The sequence below is a fragment of the Pleurodeles waltl genome, chromosome 2_2 (assembly GCF_031143425.1).
Source record: "Pleurodeles waltl isolate 20211129_DDA chromosome 2_2, aPleWal1.hap1.20221129, whole genome shotgun sequence".
In the NCBI taxonomy this organism is placed as follows: domain Eukaryota; kingdom Metazoa; phylum Chordata; class Amphibia; order Caudata; family Salamandridae; genus Pleurodeles; species Pleurodeles waltl.
In genome coordinates this window covers 923982954-923996825 of record NC_090439.1, presented here as the reverse complement: position 1 = coordinate 923996825, position 13872 = coordinate 923982954, and the positions used below count along the sequence as shown (strand labels likewise).

The window sequence follows — 13872 nt, the reverse complement described above, 5'->3', positions numbered from 1 at the left end:
GGATTAATTATTAAGACTGCTCTGGTGTAGCAGGGTCTATAGCCGTAGATACTAACTGGGGGTGGCGGGGTGGCGGGGTGGCGGGGTAACGGTAAGGATATATTCTGATTGGGGCATTATGTCCTCAGAAGGGCTTCTGGGTAGAGGTACTAGCTCTCCTAGTTGAGCCCAGGTCATCTTGTGGTATATGTCTGGGATTGCTTTGTCTTCGCTTGTCCACAGCTAAAAGTGTAGAGAGAAAAAGGGGAAGTTGTAGCAGATGTGGCTGCTAAAATCCATCTTGACACAACTTCTCCCAGAATTAAAGATTTTGTCAGTCTGACCACTGAATCCTACATGTATACCAGTTGTGTGGTTGCAGGGAATTTCTAGTCTTTAGCACCTCCTAAATTCTTGCTGTAATGGCACTGTCTGTCATATGCCTCAAATAAAATGTCAATTATATCTCCAAAGTCTGTTCACAATGATATAGACACTCCCTGTAAATATATACTCTTACATGTGTTTCATGAACTTATATTGCAGAGTAAAGTGCTAATTGTGGCAGCCAGAAGATGTTTGAGTAGTTCCAGACCAGGCTTAGAAGGATATGCCCTCTCTGTACCAACTTTTTTCCTTTCAACATTGCACAGCCTTCCCTCTCCCTCCTCCCATGGTCTATTTTTTCCTCATGTGATGACATCAGAGTGCCAGTTATGTCAGTGAAAAAGAAAACAGCGGGAACCCCAATATCAGTTTGATAATTTTATGTGTGTGTGTGAGATCAGCAGTAGCAGTCTAGAACAAAGGAGTCTGCACATAACTATGGGAAGTTCGGAGTCCATTGTCCTCGAGTCTGTTTCTCCAGACTAAGAATGCAGAGCAGGTGTGTGGACAATAGTGAGAGGGCCTACATAGCTAAACTGAAAGCTACTGGGCATCAGCTGAACTTTAATCAGCGCAGCTTGAGTTCCTCACATCCTTGACATAAATTCAGCAGCAGCATTTGTCTATCAGAAGTAGTTTTCATGTAAGGTGTCTCTAGTCTTGAGACGAGGTTGAAGGGAGTCGGGTTATTCCTTGCCATCCTTCTGTCATCCTGTCAGCTGCTATTTTCCAGACTGGGTCTATATATTTGTACAGCTTCCCACTCGACTTCTCTCATCCAGATTTATTTTAATAAGACATATGAAAGGTACGGCGGACTCCAGATTAAGGTTTCACAAGCTCTTCTTTATTTCCAAGATATAGTAAAACAGCCTCAACTCCCGTCCGCCCACACTGGCCCCACAACGCAACTGCCCTCCACATTCAAACCCATACACAGCATTCCAAGTTCTAATCCATCTTGATTATATGCATGGTCGCGCGGTGAGCGCGTCGCATGCACATGTCATATACCTAACACATCTCCTTCCTAATAACAACACTTACAAAATTAACATAAACAAAATTACTTAAATAGTTTACATGCTACGACTTATATGGAGAATTCAATACCTATGCACTCCAATTCTACTACAGTCACATCGGCACATAATCATTGAATTTCTTAAGCGGATTAACATTTCTAGGAGATCGTCTGCAACGTTCTGTAGGAGGATCACATGTTCTAGAAGAAGAAGGCATGCTAGTGAATTCAACCTGTTCACCGGCACACACATCAGCTTTGTTCACAGTACTAGACAAAGATAATTTGTTCTTATTCCACCATTTACCATCTTCCAACTTAATGGCACTGTCTCCTACACGAATTATCTTCCTGCAGTCGCTAAACCTGGATTGGCCCTTGACCATGATCCTCGGAAACTTCACCCTAACTAGATCCCCCACCTTCCAATCAATCTTGAGGTTGTGATGCCTTTTGTATGACTTAACAGCAGGTTCAGTGTCCACCTTAGTTATATATTTCTGTTGTGCAGCTATGCGTTTCTCCATAACACCCTCAACTTTATGCCATGGCACAGCGAAACGGCCCATCCACTCTCTCGTTAACTTTGAAGATGGAATACGGCCGTGTAGCAGGACAAAAGGCGAAACTTGAGTGTCCAAATTGTTCGTGGTACACACAGCCCACAGCAATTTGGCTAACTCCAATTTGCAATGTAGACCACTAGACTTGGACAACTGAATATTATCCTTGAGCACCCTGTTGAACCTTTCTACAAGCCCATTGCTACGAAGATGATACAATGATGTCTTAGAATGTCTAATGCCTAATAACCTCACAAACTTCTCAAATTGTGTTGATATAAACTGAGGACCATTATCCGTTAAGATCTCATCCGGAATACCTTCTCTAGCAAAAATGCTTTCCAACCACTGGATCACATTGTTAGAGTCTGGAACTTTAAAATTTTTTACTTCTGGCCATCTACTGTAGTAATCGATAAGCACTAATCCGTACTCTTGGGACCCATAAGACAAATTGACTGGACCTATAATGTCTATTGCAAGTTTACTCCAGGGTTTATCTGGAACCTTAACAGCTTATATCGGGCTCGGTACAGTGACTTGGGAATTGTCACTAACTGCGCAATGCACGCAATCCCTCACAAAATACTCTACACATTTATCAACACCAGGCCACCAAAATCCTTCTCTGAGCCGCCTTTTCATTGCTCGCATTCCAATGTGGCCTTCGTGCGCTAAAGTCAAAACCCTCTTTTTTCATGCTATCCGGTACAACTAACTGTCTTGACCTAAATAACAAACCATTGATTACTGATAATTCATCAAAAACATGTTTAAACTTGTCTTTTAATTCATCCCTAGAGGACCACAAGGACCACCCCATGGTTACAGCGTGCATAACTGATTTCATGTCCTGATCTGTCTCACACGCATCCCTCCACTCTTGTTCATTCAGCGCACCTTCCAAAAGTTCACTAACTGAGAACACCACAACGTCATTATCACCCTCCTTGGCACCAAAATCAGTTGACAATTCTCCAGAAGAATCGGAGCTAGACAGTCTAGACAAACAATCCGCAAAAATATTTTTTTTTCCAGGTACATATTCTAACTTAAAATTGTGCTCACACAATTTGTATTGCCACTTGGCAATCCTTGGAGTAGCTTTCGCAGCACCCTTGACAGTAAAAAGTTCAACAAGCGGCTTATGGTCCGTCCTTACAGTAAATCTAGTTCCCCATACGAACTGTTTAAAATAACTGACGCCCCACCAACATACCAAGGCCTCCCGTTCGATCACAGAGTACGTTGGCTGACGCAAATGCTACAACTTCTTCCTTACCATCTCTCCTTTGTAATAATACAGCCCCCAATCCTTTCTGGCTGGCATCAGTCATTATAATAGAGTGATCCCGGGTGTCAAAGGGTTTTAAGGGAATCGCATGAGCAATTTCTTGCTTCACACTCTCAAATTCCCGGTTACAATTAGAGTCCCATAAGAATTTTACATTCTTCTTCAATAGATTCCTTAAGTTATATGTCTTTTCTGAGCAATTTGGTACAAATCTGGCATAAAACTCTTATCAGTCCCATGAAAGACCTCAATTGGTCTTTATTCTCCGGACACACAAAATCCTGAATGGCTTTAACCAAGCTTACTTTAGGTTTGATACCTTCGGCTGATAATTCGAAACCCAAGTAATCTACAGAAGACACACCAAATCGGCACTTAGCGGAACTGAGAGTTCATCTAGCACACAACCTAGTCTTTCGTCATGCTCAAATTTGTTCTTCCCATAAACCAAAATGTCATCCTGAAATGCCCTCACTCCACTCAACTCTTTGAACATACTCTCCACTGTTCTCTGAAACACCGCTGATGCGGAGGCCAACCCAAAAGGCATACGCTTGAACTGGAATAAGCCAAAAGGTGTAATAAAGGCTGTGTAATGTCTTGAGCTAGGATGTAGACTAATCTGATGGTAAGCAGATGTCATGTCAAGTAAAGAAAATACTCTACCGTCTTTAATAGAGGATAGCATTTCCGAGATGTTAGGCAGGGGTTATTGATCAACCCAAATTTGGTCGTTTAGATCACGCAAATCCACACACATTCGTAATGATCCATTCGCTTTGCGGGCTAACACAACAGGTGCGACCCAATTTGAAGATTCCATGGGTTCAATTATGTCCAATTCACACAGTTTGTCTAACTCTTTCTTAAAATCGTCTTTTAATGTGAGGGGAACCCTCCGTACTTTGTGTACTTTCGGTTGCGCATCCTTATTAACTTTAATTTTGTGAGCAAAACCCTTAAATAAACACACATTACTATTAAATATCTCAGGATAACATGATTCCCATTCATCACACTTGATCGAAGACACCAGCAAAAACTAATTTTTCATTACAACTTGTTCAGGATTATTTGGATCTAACACCAACATTAATTTACCCTGATCGCACCATCCTAAAAGGCATGTGTCATCCTTGGCTACATAAATTGTAGCAGGCGTAATGTTTTCTTTAAATTTGAGTGTCGCTTGGAATTCCCCAACTACTTCAATTGCCTTCCCTCCGTATCCAATAGGATGAATAGGTGAAGGTTTTAAGGTGACTCCTCTGGCTCTAAACAGGTCATTCCACTTGGACTCGCTCAAAAGAGTGAATGGTGAACCCGAGTCAGCCATCATGTGAACTTGAACACCATCTATCTCAACCAAACAAAATGGTCTTCTCATACAAGAGTCCCTTACTTCACCAACCAGGGGTTCTTTGTCATACACCATGAATATTTCCCCTTCCTCACTACTAGAAGAAGAGTAATTATTTGCAACAACACTATTAACCTTGTGGTTGAGTTTGTCTGAACTATTGGATACACTCGATTTACATACTCTCGCAAAATGTCCTTTCTTGTAACATTTGGCACACATCTTATCCAGGGCTGGACAGAATTTAGCATTACCTAAATGAGTAGTACTACCACATCTATAACACTCTAAAGGTTTGGATACATTTCTCCCAGTCTTGCTTCCTATAGGCTGCGGTGCATTTCCGCACTTCATGTTTCTATACTTGTATTTAGACTTAACAGCCAACACTTCAGATCGTAGCGACTGGTTCCTGTTGTCAGCGATTGACATTTGTTCCATGAACAACGCAGTGCTTTCAATTCTGGTGGCAATCTCTAAGGCTTTCTGTAAAGTTAAATTGGGGGTGGATAATAATGCTTCTTGTACTTTCTTATTATTGTTTTTTTCCACAAGCTGGTCTTTTATCATCTCTTCCTCAAGTTCTTTGTAATCACAAGAAACAGCCAAAAGTCTTAGAGCCCCAACATAACTGGACGCAGATTCACCCTCAGATTGGATCCTTTTGTAGAATTTGTGTCTTTCCAAAGTAACATTTCTGCATTTTTTAAACCTCAAATCAAGTGAATTAATCGCAGTTTGATACTCATCTTCTACACCGTCACCTTCCCCTTCAATTGCTAAAACAGGCCCTTTGGGAATATATTTTAAGATTTTACGCCCTTCACTACCCAAACAATGTCTTAAAATTGCAAATTTCCTCTTGTGTGTGAAGGTTTCACCCTCCAAGGCGTCCAAATACGCCTCAAAGCCTCTTTCCATTGCTCCCAATCTGCATCTGGTAAAGCTGGATTGGGAACAAAAGGAGGGGGAGGAACAATAGACTGCTGCATAATGATAATTACAAGCAATAAGAATATTAATCACAAAGATAAAACAACGTAAGTAACAAATAAGCTATTTACAATTTGTACAATTGTATGAATGTAACAATAAATGATGGGTGTGCGCGTCACCGAAGCACATTAAAAGCTACTAGTCACCATGACAAGCAACAGAGGATTGAATGTAACATGGGGCGCAGCAACGAAGAATAGTACATTTAAGATGGCCGCAGAATGTGTCCGCCGTCGAGGTGTGCGTGTCACCGTGACACGCAAGCAGAATACAAGGTGCAATATGGCTTTAAAATGGCTGCCGAAGCGTCTACAGAATGTGGAGGCAGTAGTCTAAATGTGTAAAAACGTATACACGGTGAGATAGGACGTGTTCAATATTAGCCACAATATGCAACTCGAATAAGAAACACTGTAGGTGAAATGGCAGTCGGGTGTGCGTGTCACCGTAGCACACAATCAAAATACGAGGTGCGATGGGCTAGAAGATGGCCGCCGAAACGTCCACGCAATGTGGAACCTGCGGTCTAGTTGCTGGAAACGTACTTACAGTGCGTCTGGGACGCGTTTAATTTCGGCATACGCCGAAATCCTCAAAGCGCGTAGAGTTCAAAGTACGAAGAGTTTGCAGCAAATATGCTTCACTCAGTGGATCTCGGCCGTCGGATGAAAAGTAGGCGTGGCAGGCTGAATAGCTGGCAGAACCGGACCCAACGGCAGAGGAAGCACAGGAAGAAGAGGCTGTAGCTTGAAAACCCTCGTCGCCACTGAAAGGTACGGCGGACTCCAGATTAAGGTTTCACAAGTTCTTCTTTATTTCCAAGATATAGTAAAACAGCCTCAACTCCCGTCCGCCCACACTGGCCACACAACGCAACTGCCCTCCACATTCAAACCCATACACAGCATTCCAAGTTCTAATCCATCTTGAATATATGCATGGTCGCGCGGCGAGCGCGTCGCATGCACATGTCATATACCTAACACATACCTGACAGTTTCCATCATGGTGCAGGCTGGCACACTCACTAGTATGATGCAAATAAATATTAAAGTCCCAATTCTGTATAAAGGACTCTTGGAAGTCAACATAAACACACCTAGACCCATACAAACAATAGACTTAATTTAGCATTGTTACTTTGCCCCAGCTAATTTTGACAGACCATGCCATTTCTTTAGGGATAACATATTTCAGCCCATCATTTCCTTTTAGAATATACAGTAATGTAGATGTTTAGTCTATTTGGTAATTCGAGTCCCACTGGAACAATTTCTAACAGAAGTCATTAGGCTGTTATATGAACGTTCAAGTCTGGAAAATATTGTTGCTGGTGGAATGGAGTCAGTAGGTAACAATTCCAACAAACATTTCACCAGATTTGTTTCAGAAGTTTTCAGCTTAACAAAAACACTCCAGATGGGAGTCTCTAGTGTTTGTAATTTTACTATAGGAGTATGTTTTTTTCCATACCTGATCAGCCACATGTGTAGATCTACAAACTATTAACTTCCAACTGATGTCCAGAAAATTGTAGCTTAACAAAATAAGCAAACTGGTAAAATAAAATTGATTAAAACATGGTATAGAAATTCTCTCCCATTGCCATAAAAGGGTGTGCTGCTATTCCTTTCATTGTTAAACCTAATTCATGGTGTATTTTAATTCAGAAGTGCCATACTTTTCTTTGTTTTCAGAATCCTGACCCTGATAAAGAGAAGCCTGCCTGTAATGCTCAAGAGCTGGAAGAATGTGACATTTTGCTAGAAGACAGCACAAGTTTGTGTAGATTTTTAGGGAGTTCAATGAAAACAACTCACGTGGTAAGTAAAGATCACGCTCCTGTTGTATTTTTTATGTATTTCTAATGAAATGTGTTTTTGCACTGTGTTCGTGTCTGCCTCTGTTTATGTGAAAGAGCTGTCTTCCTCCAGTGCGGCGTAGGCTTGTAATTAACCTTATCTAGTGGCAGTATTACATAATGGAAGCAGCATACTCTGTTTGCTCTGTCGAAAACCACATTTTTTACTTTTTGATATGAAAGTTTGCTGTGCTTTGATGCAGTTCTTAATTTGTAAATAAAAACGTGCTGGTGCCCAAAGCCCTCTCCTTAAACACGCGGCTCCTGCAATTAAATGTGGGAGCACAGAATACTGAGGCAGCATAATCCTGAAGCCATCTCGGGCCTCTTCAATCCATTTACAGCCACCCCTGCCCCTTCAGTTCCCTCCTGCAGATTTCTCCCACTGTGGCGCTATTTTGTTTTTCTCTTCCTCCGTCTTTTACATACATGTCTTTTGCTCGCAGTAAATGCTTGAGGCAGAAAAATAAGTGCCGGCACTAAAAAATAAGTGCCGGCGCTCCGCACCGGAAACAACAAGCACAAATTAAGCACTGCTTTGATGCCTGCAGAAGAAGCACAGCCTCTGGATGTCGAATAATCTATTAAGGTTCTACACCTCTAACCTTTAATGGTGACGGCTAGGGATTTGAAATTCGAAACGTAAGCCATCCCATGCCCCAAATTTAAAATGTAATACATCAGATTTCGTTTTTCAATTTTTTCTGATTATCCTGTGTTTCAGTCAGGCAGCATTTCAACAGAATAATTACTTTTCCCGATACTGTGAAAGCCGATTGATTAGCTTACATTCCTCAAGGAATTACGCCATTATAGGCAGTGAAGAGAATGAAGTGTTGAGAGATTGCATTTCTAGCTAAATTATTTAACCAACTTGTAGTAACAAGTCCTTTTAATTGAAGGTTTCTTTCTAGAATTATTCATCTCCATAGGACAATTTATAGGCTAACTAACTTTAGTCACAATGACATTAAGGCCCTCATTACAACCTCAGCGGTCTTCACAGAAGACTGTCGAGGCTGCGGGCGCCAGAATACCTCCAGTGCTGGCAGTATTTCTGTCTCCCTATTTCGACTTTTTTGCTGGCCTAGCAGAAAAGTCACATCAACATTGCTGCCGGTTCGTAATAGAGCCGGCAGCAATGCTGATGTGCAGCGGGTGCAGTAGCACCGTCGCACATTTCACTGCTCAAAATTCAGGCAGTGAAATGCGCGATAGGGTTATGCTTGGGGGCCCCCGCACTGTCCATGCCAAGTGCATGGGCAGTGCAGGGGCCCTAGGGGCACCCCAAGTCCCCCTTACCACCAGCCTTTCTATGGTGGTGTTTCCCACTGTGGCCAGGCTGGCGGTCGGGGATCATAATCCCCAGGGCAGCGGTGCTGGTGATTATGAGTCCCCGACCGCCTGGCGGGATAGTGGAGGGGCTGGCGGTATGGCCGTGGCTATTGCACCACAGTCCTAATAGCTCGCGGAACACTGCCAGCCTGTTGGCGGTGTTACTGCCAGTTTACTGCGGGCCGCCAGGGTCGTAATGAGGCCTTAAATGTCTCTATTCTCTTTGGAGTGAACCTGGAATTTCTTGTGATTTATTTTGCTTAGGAGCTCACTCCTTTTAGGAAAAACCCTGTTGTATTGGATCAAACCCAGCATTTTCTATGGCCCCAAGAATTCAGTCACAGTATGTTGCTTTAGAAGGAGTTCCTAGCGCAATAATTTTTTGCTCTGGCTAATGTTATGAATCCAAAGATGTAGCAAGACTTTTCTTTAAAACATCTAGCATAATAGGTATTTATTTGTAAAGAGCTGAAAATAGTACATCTGATAGAGACTTCTAGCTGCGGATTCTTTCCCTGCAAATTCTGCCCACGTCAGACTAGATCTGCAAGATTTTTCATGAGCAGTACCCCTGTGTGCCGGTAGGTGGCTCGATCGGGTCCGTTGTTGGCGCTGTCAGCAACAAAATGACATCAGTTCTTTTCTTTCTGCGTCAGCCAACGCTGAACCAAGAGAAGAACTACCCCTAAGTCTGTTTTTGGCTGGCCTTTTTTGACTTTTGAGGTATTACCTTCTAGTGTGTCAAGATGTCATCACATAAGGGGGGTTGTTGAGCCCTGTGGATCTTGTCATCGGGAGATGCCTGTGACAGATCCAGACCTCATGTGCTTGTGGTATCTGGAGTGTGACCATGACCCAAAGTCATACTTTCAGTGCTGGGCCAGGTATCCAAAATGAGCGCTCCCTAAAGCTCATGCCGGCGCAGCACGCACCTCCATGCAAGTTGAGGCCCCGGGCGAGAGGAAGGTCCCGAGACTGGTTGCAGAGTCCAAAATCATTGTCTTCCCACTCTAAGTCCTGGGGACTGTCAGGAAAGTTGAGACATAAGAAGAAGGGCAAGAAGTCGAAGCGGTATTCAACTTCTCCTCGTCCGTCCGCTGAGGCGACGGAATATTGTCATCCTAGGCCTTGTTCTTCGGAACCTGCGCCTGGTCCAATTCATGCCGCCCCAGCTTTCCGTGAGCCGTTGTGAGTCCTGCCCAAGAATTTTATGAAGTCATGAGCCTCATTTTTGGGCAGTTTAACCCTGTTGTGCACCTTTGGGCTTTGGGGGGGGCTCTATCGGGTTCCATGCCAGCGATTTCAGCCTCATGTCGATGGACTCCTATAGATCCAGTCCTAGATGTGGACTGACACCGGTCATAGCACCTTGACCTTCCCCGGCGCTGGTCCTGATGCCGGCACCCACCGAAGGTGCCAGCTCCATTGTCATCCCTGCCACCCGTGAGAGCTTGATGGTCGAAGCCTCAACGTCCCACTGCACTTTCCCTACCTCTCCCCTGGATAGGGAATCCAAAAGGCTGGACTCATTTGGGAAGATGTTTTCTTTTGCCAGCCTGGCATTGTGCCCACCTTTGGCGCCATCCCCATTGTCATCCCCGACTCAGACACAGACGGACGTTGCCCAGTGTCGACTGATGCCAGCTTGAACTTTTCCTCCTGGATTGGATCCTGAGCCCTATTCTGTTGGGTTAGGCTTTGGGGAAGACTGTGGGGGGGTTTGTTGGACCCTTTGTAATACCAGCACTGGTGTGAGGACCTGGGTGAAGCCAGCGGACTGATCACATCTCCCGATACTGGTATGCTTTCTCCCCCTACCATGGTTACTAAGGAGGGAGTCTCTTACTTAATGGTGGTGAGGAGGACGGCTGACGTAGTAGACCCTCAGCTTCCCCTGGGTGGCATTTGTTAGACCTGGCATAGTCTCCCATCTTTTTGCCTCTGCTTTCTATGTTTTGACAGTGTGCTGGACTTTGTTTTTGCCGGCTTTGGTCCTCTGGGCACTTCACCACTGCTGACCAGTGCTAAAGTGCATGTGCTCCCTGTGTAAATTGTGTGGGTAATTGGCTTTCCCATGATTGGCATATTTGATTTACTAGTGATTCCCTAGTGCACTAGAGGTGCTCAGGGCCTGTAAATCAAATGTTACTAATGGGCCTGCAGCATTGATTGTGCCACCCTTATGAGTAGCCCTGTAAACATGACTCAGACCTGCCACTGCAGTGTCTGTGTGTGCAGTTTTAAACTGCCAATTGAACCTGGCAAGTGTGCCCACTTGCCAGGCCCAAACCTTCCCTTTATATGTAAGGCCCTGCTAAAGTAAGCCAATGGGTAGGATGCAGTATATGTTCAAGGTGGGGCACAAACTGGTGTGTTTTTCATGTCCTAACGGTGAAATACTGCCAAATTCGTTTTTCACTGTTGCAAGACCTATCTCTCTCATAGGTTAACATGGGGGCTGCCTTAAAATATCTTTTAAGTGTGGTTTCCCTTTGGGGGCAGATAGAGATGTGGAGTTTGGGGTCTCTGAACTCACAATTTAAAAATACATTATTTGTTAAAGTTGGTTTTTAGATTGTCAGTTTGAAAATGACACTTTTACAAAGTGGGAATTTTCTTGCTTAAACTTTTCTGTGACTCTGCCTGATTGTGTATTCCCTGTCTGGGTCAGACTGACAATTGGGCCATTTTTGAATCCCCACTAGACAATGACACAAAGTGAGCTGGGGTGTAGCCTGCATATCCTGATGGGTCATCTGAGCTAGGGTGGAGGGAGGAGCTGACACACCTGAATGGGCTGTGCCTGTCCTCACAGAATGCAGTCTCCAACCCCCTGGTGTGAGCCTGGAGTCAGGCCTGGGCAAGGCAGGATCTTGTGAACACCAGAGACTTTCCTTTGAAATGTACCTACTTCAAAGGCAGAAAGAGGTATAAGTAGTGGACCTAAAACCCCAGATTTTCAGATTACTTCTGAAACCAAGAGGAACCTCTGCAAAGGAGAAGTGCTGAAGAGCTAGTGGAGGAGTACTGCCCCTTTGCCTGTGACTGTGCTTTGCTGGGTTGGCCTGCAGTTGCTGCTTCTGCCTGAAAGAGGACAAAGGCTGGATTTGTGGAATATTCATGCTTGTGAAGTGTCTCCAAGGGCTTGGACTCAGCTTGCCAACTGTTTTGAAGTCTCTGGTCCATCGAAGACTTCCTTTGCCAGCACCTGGACACTCTGCTGAGATTCCTACCCTGCCAAATGGCGCCCTATCCAGTTCATGGGCCCTTAAGAGGGAAGTTGGTAGAACTAAGGTGAAAATCCACACACGTGGAGCCGTACATGGAAAATTTAGATGCACCACCTGCAATGCGGCTGTGAAAATGACGCACTTTCTGCATCGCGGCTGGGAAATAGACGCATCATCTGCATTGTGGCTGGAGAAATGATGCGACACCCACTTGTGGCTGCTGAAATCGACGCAAACCGCACAGAGCTTGGATTCCCATCCTTGTGCGGCCGTATTTCGCACGCAACATCGCTGGGTGTCAAAATCGACGTGAACTTACCCGGACCCGAAGTGCCTGTCCATTAAAAGACTCATTGCTCTCTTGCGGGAGAGAAAAATGATGCATCGCCTACCCGACCGGAGAAGAAATGACGAACGGCCGCACTTGCAAGTAACGAATCGCCGAATCGCTGACTTTTCCGATGCACGCTCGCCCGTGCAGCTTTATTTTTTATGCAAACCAGGTTCTTTGTGTAACATCGATGCATCCATTGATTTCTATGGAGTATGACTCTCTTTAATTTAAAAATTCATAACTGTACTTGTGTTTGTTGGATTGTTGTCGTTTTGGTCTTGTTTCATTTAGATAAATATTGGCTATTTTTCTAAGCTTGGGTGGTGTCCATTTTCTAGTGTTTTCACTGTATTACTGTGTGTGTTGGTACAAATACTTTATACATTGCCTCTGAGATAAGCCTGACTGCTTGTGCCAAGCTACCAAGGGGGTGAGCAGGGTTTATCTTCAGTGAGTATCTCCCTTGCCCTGGCTAGAGTGTGGTTCCCTGCTTGGACTGAGTGCAAACAGACTGCCAACCAGAGACCCCATTTCTAACAACAGTCAAGACTAATCTTTTGACAAAGATGCTGCAACTGGAAGCTTCCACATCCGAACCCCTTCTGTTCAATAATGCCATCACATGCTCCTATTAGGCACCTGGTCCCAACCAAGCACAGGGGCTCCTGTGAATTTGGATAATTGCCTGCCTCCATCGACCCCATACCTGGGGACCCAACATTCCTTACGCAACACGACACCCATGAGAGCTTGGTGTTCTAAGCCTCATCTTCCCACTGCGCCTTCCCTACCTTTCTCCCAGATATGGAATTCAAAAGGCTGGGCTCCTTTGAGAAGAAGATTTCATCTGCAAGCCTTGCATGCCTTTTGGGCCATTATTCCCACACCTTGTGGGATGCAGTTGTGCAAGAGCTGCCACAGGTCCCAGAGGAAGCCGGGGCTGTACTCCCTCAGGCTGTTGGTGATGGGAGAGATGCAGCAACGTTCACAATTCATTGTGAACTGGATACAACCAACCCTCTAGGCAGAGCCATTTCAACAACAGTGTCCCTGAGGCGCAACCCTTGTATATGGATGTCTGGCTTTTCGAGGATGTTCTAGCTTACCTTGTGGACGTGCCTTTCGATGGCACCCGTCTCTTTGGGGACAAGGCAGAGTTGGTGCTTGAGCGCTTTAAGGATTCTCAGGCTACGGCCAGGTCCATGGAGATTGAGATGCCCCCTCACCCCCCACAACTACCTTTTGCTCCTTTTGTAACTACAGAATGGGCTTTCAACTGTGCCAATTCCTCCCCAGCCACCTTGCCGCGCTTGCTGCCCAGCCTTTTGGTGGACAAGGGCACAGTATCCACTGACCTCGTGGGTCAGTCTGCTATCCATCGCTGCTCCCCCCTGCAGCAGCCTATAAACCCTCCTAGTCTGCCTCTTTACCACCATGGGCACCCAGTTAGCAGCAGGATTCTCCATCACCTGCCCCACTGGGCAGTCCATTACTTCGGACAGATGGGTC

The 13872-nt window shown here is 44.8% G+C and overlaps 1 protein-coding gene across 2 annotated transcripts in view; it reads left to right on the top strand.

The window, feature by feature from the left end:
* NUDCD1 (NudC domain containing 1) overlaps window positions 1–13872 on the top strand; it is a 556518-nt gene that overhangs the window by 399710 nt on the left and 142936 nt on the right. For both annotated transcript variants that reach the window (XM_069220624.1, XM_069220625.1), the window contains exon 8: window positions 7301–7426. In XM_069220624.1, coding sequence (XP_069076725.1) covers window positions 7301–7426 — 126 coding nt within the window. The remainder of the gene's footprint in view (window positions 1–7300; window positions 7427–13872) is intronic.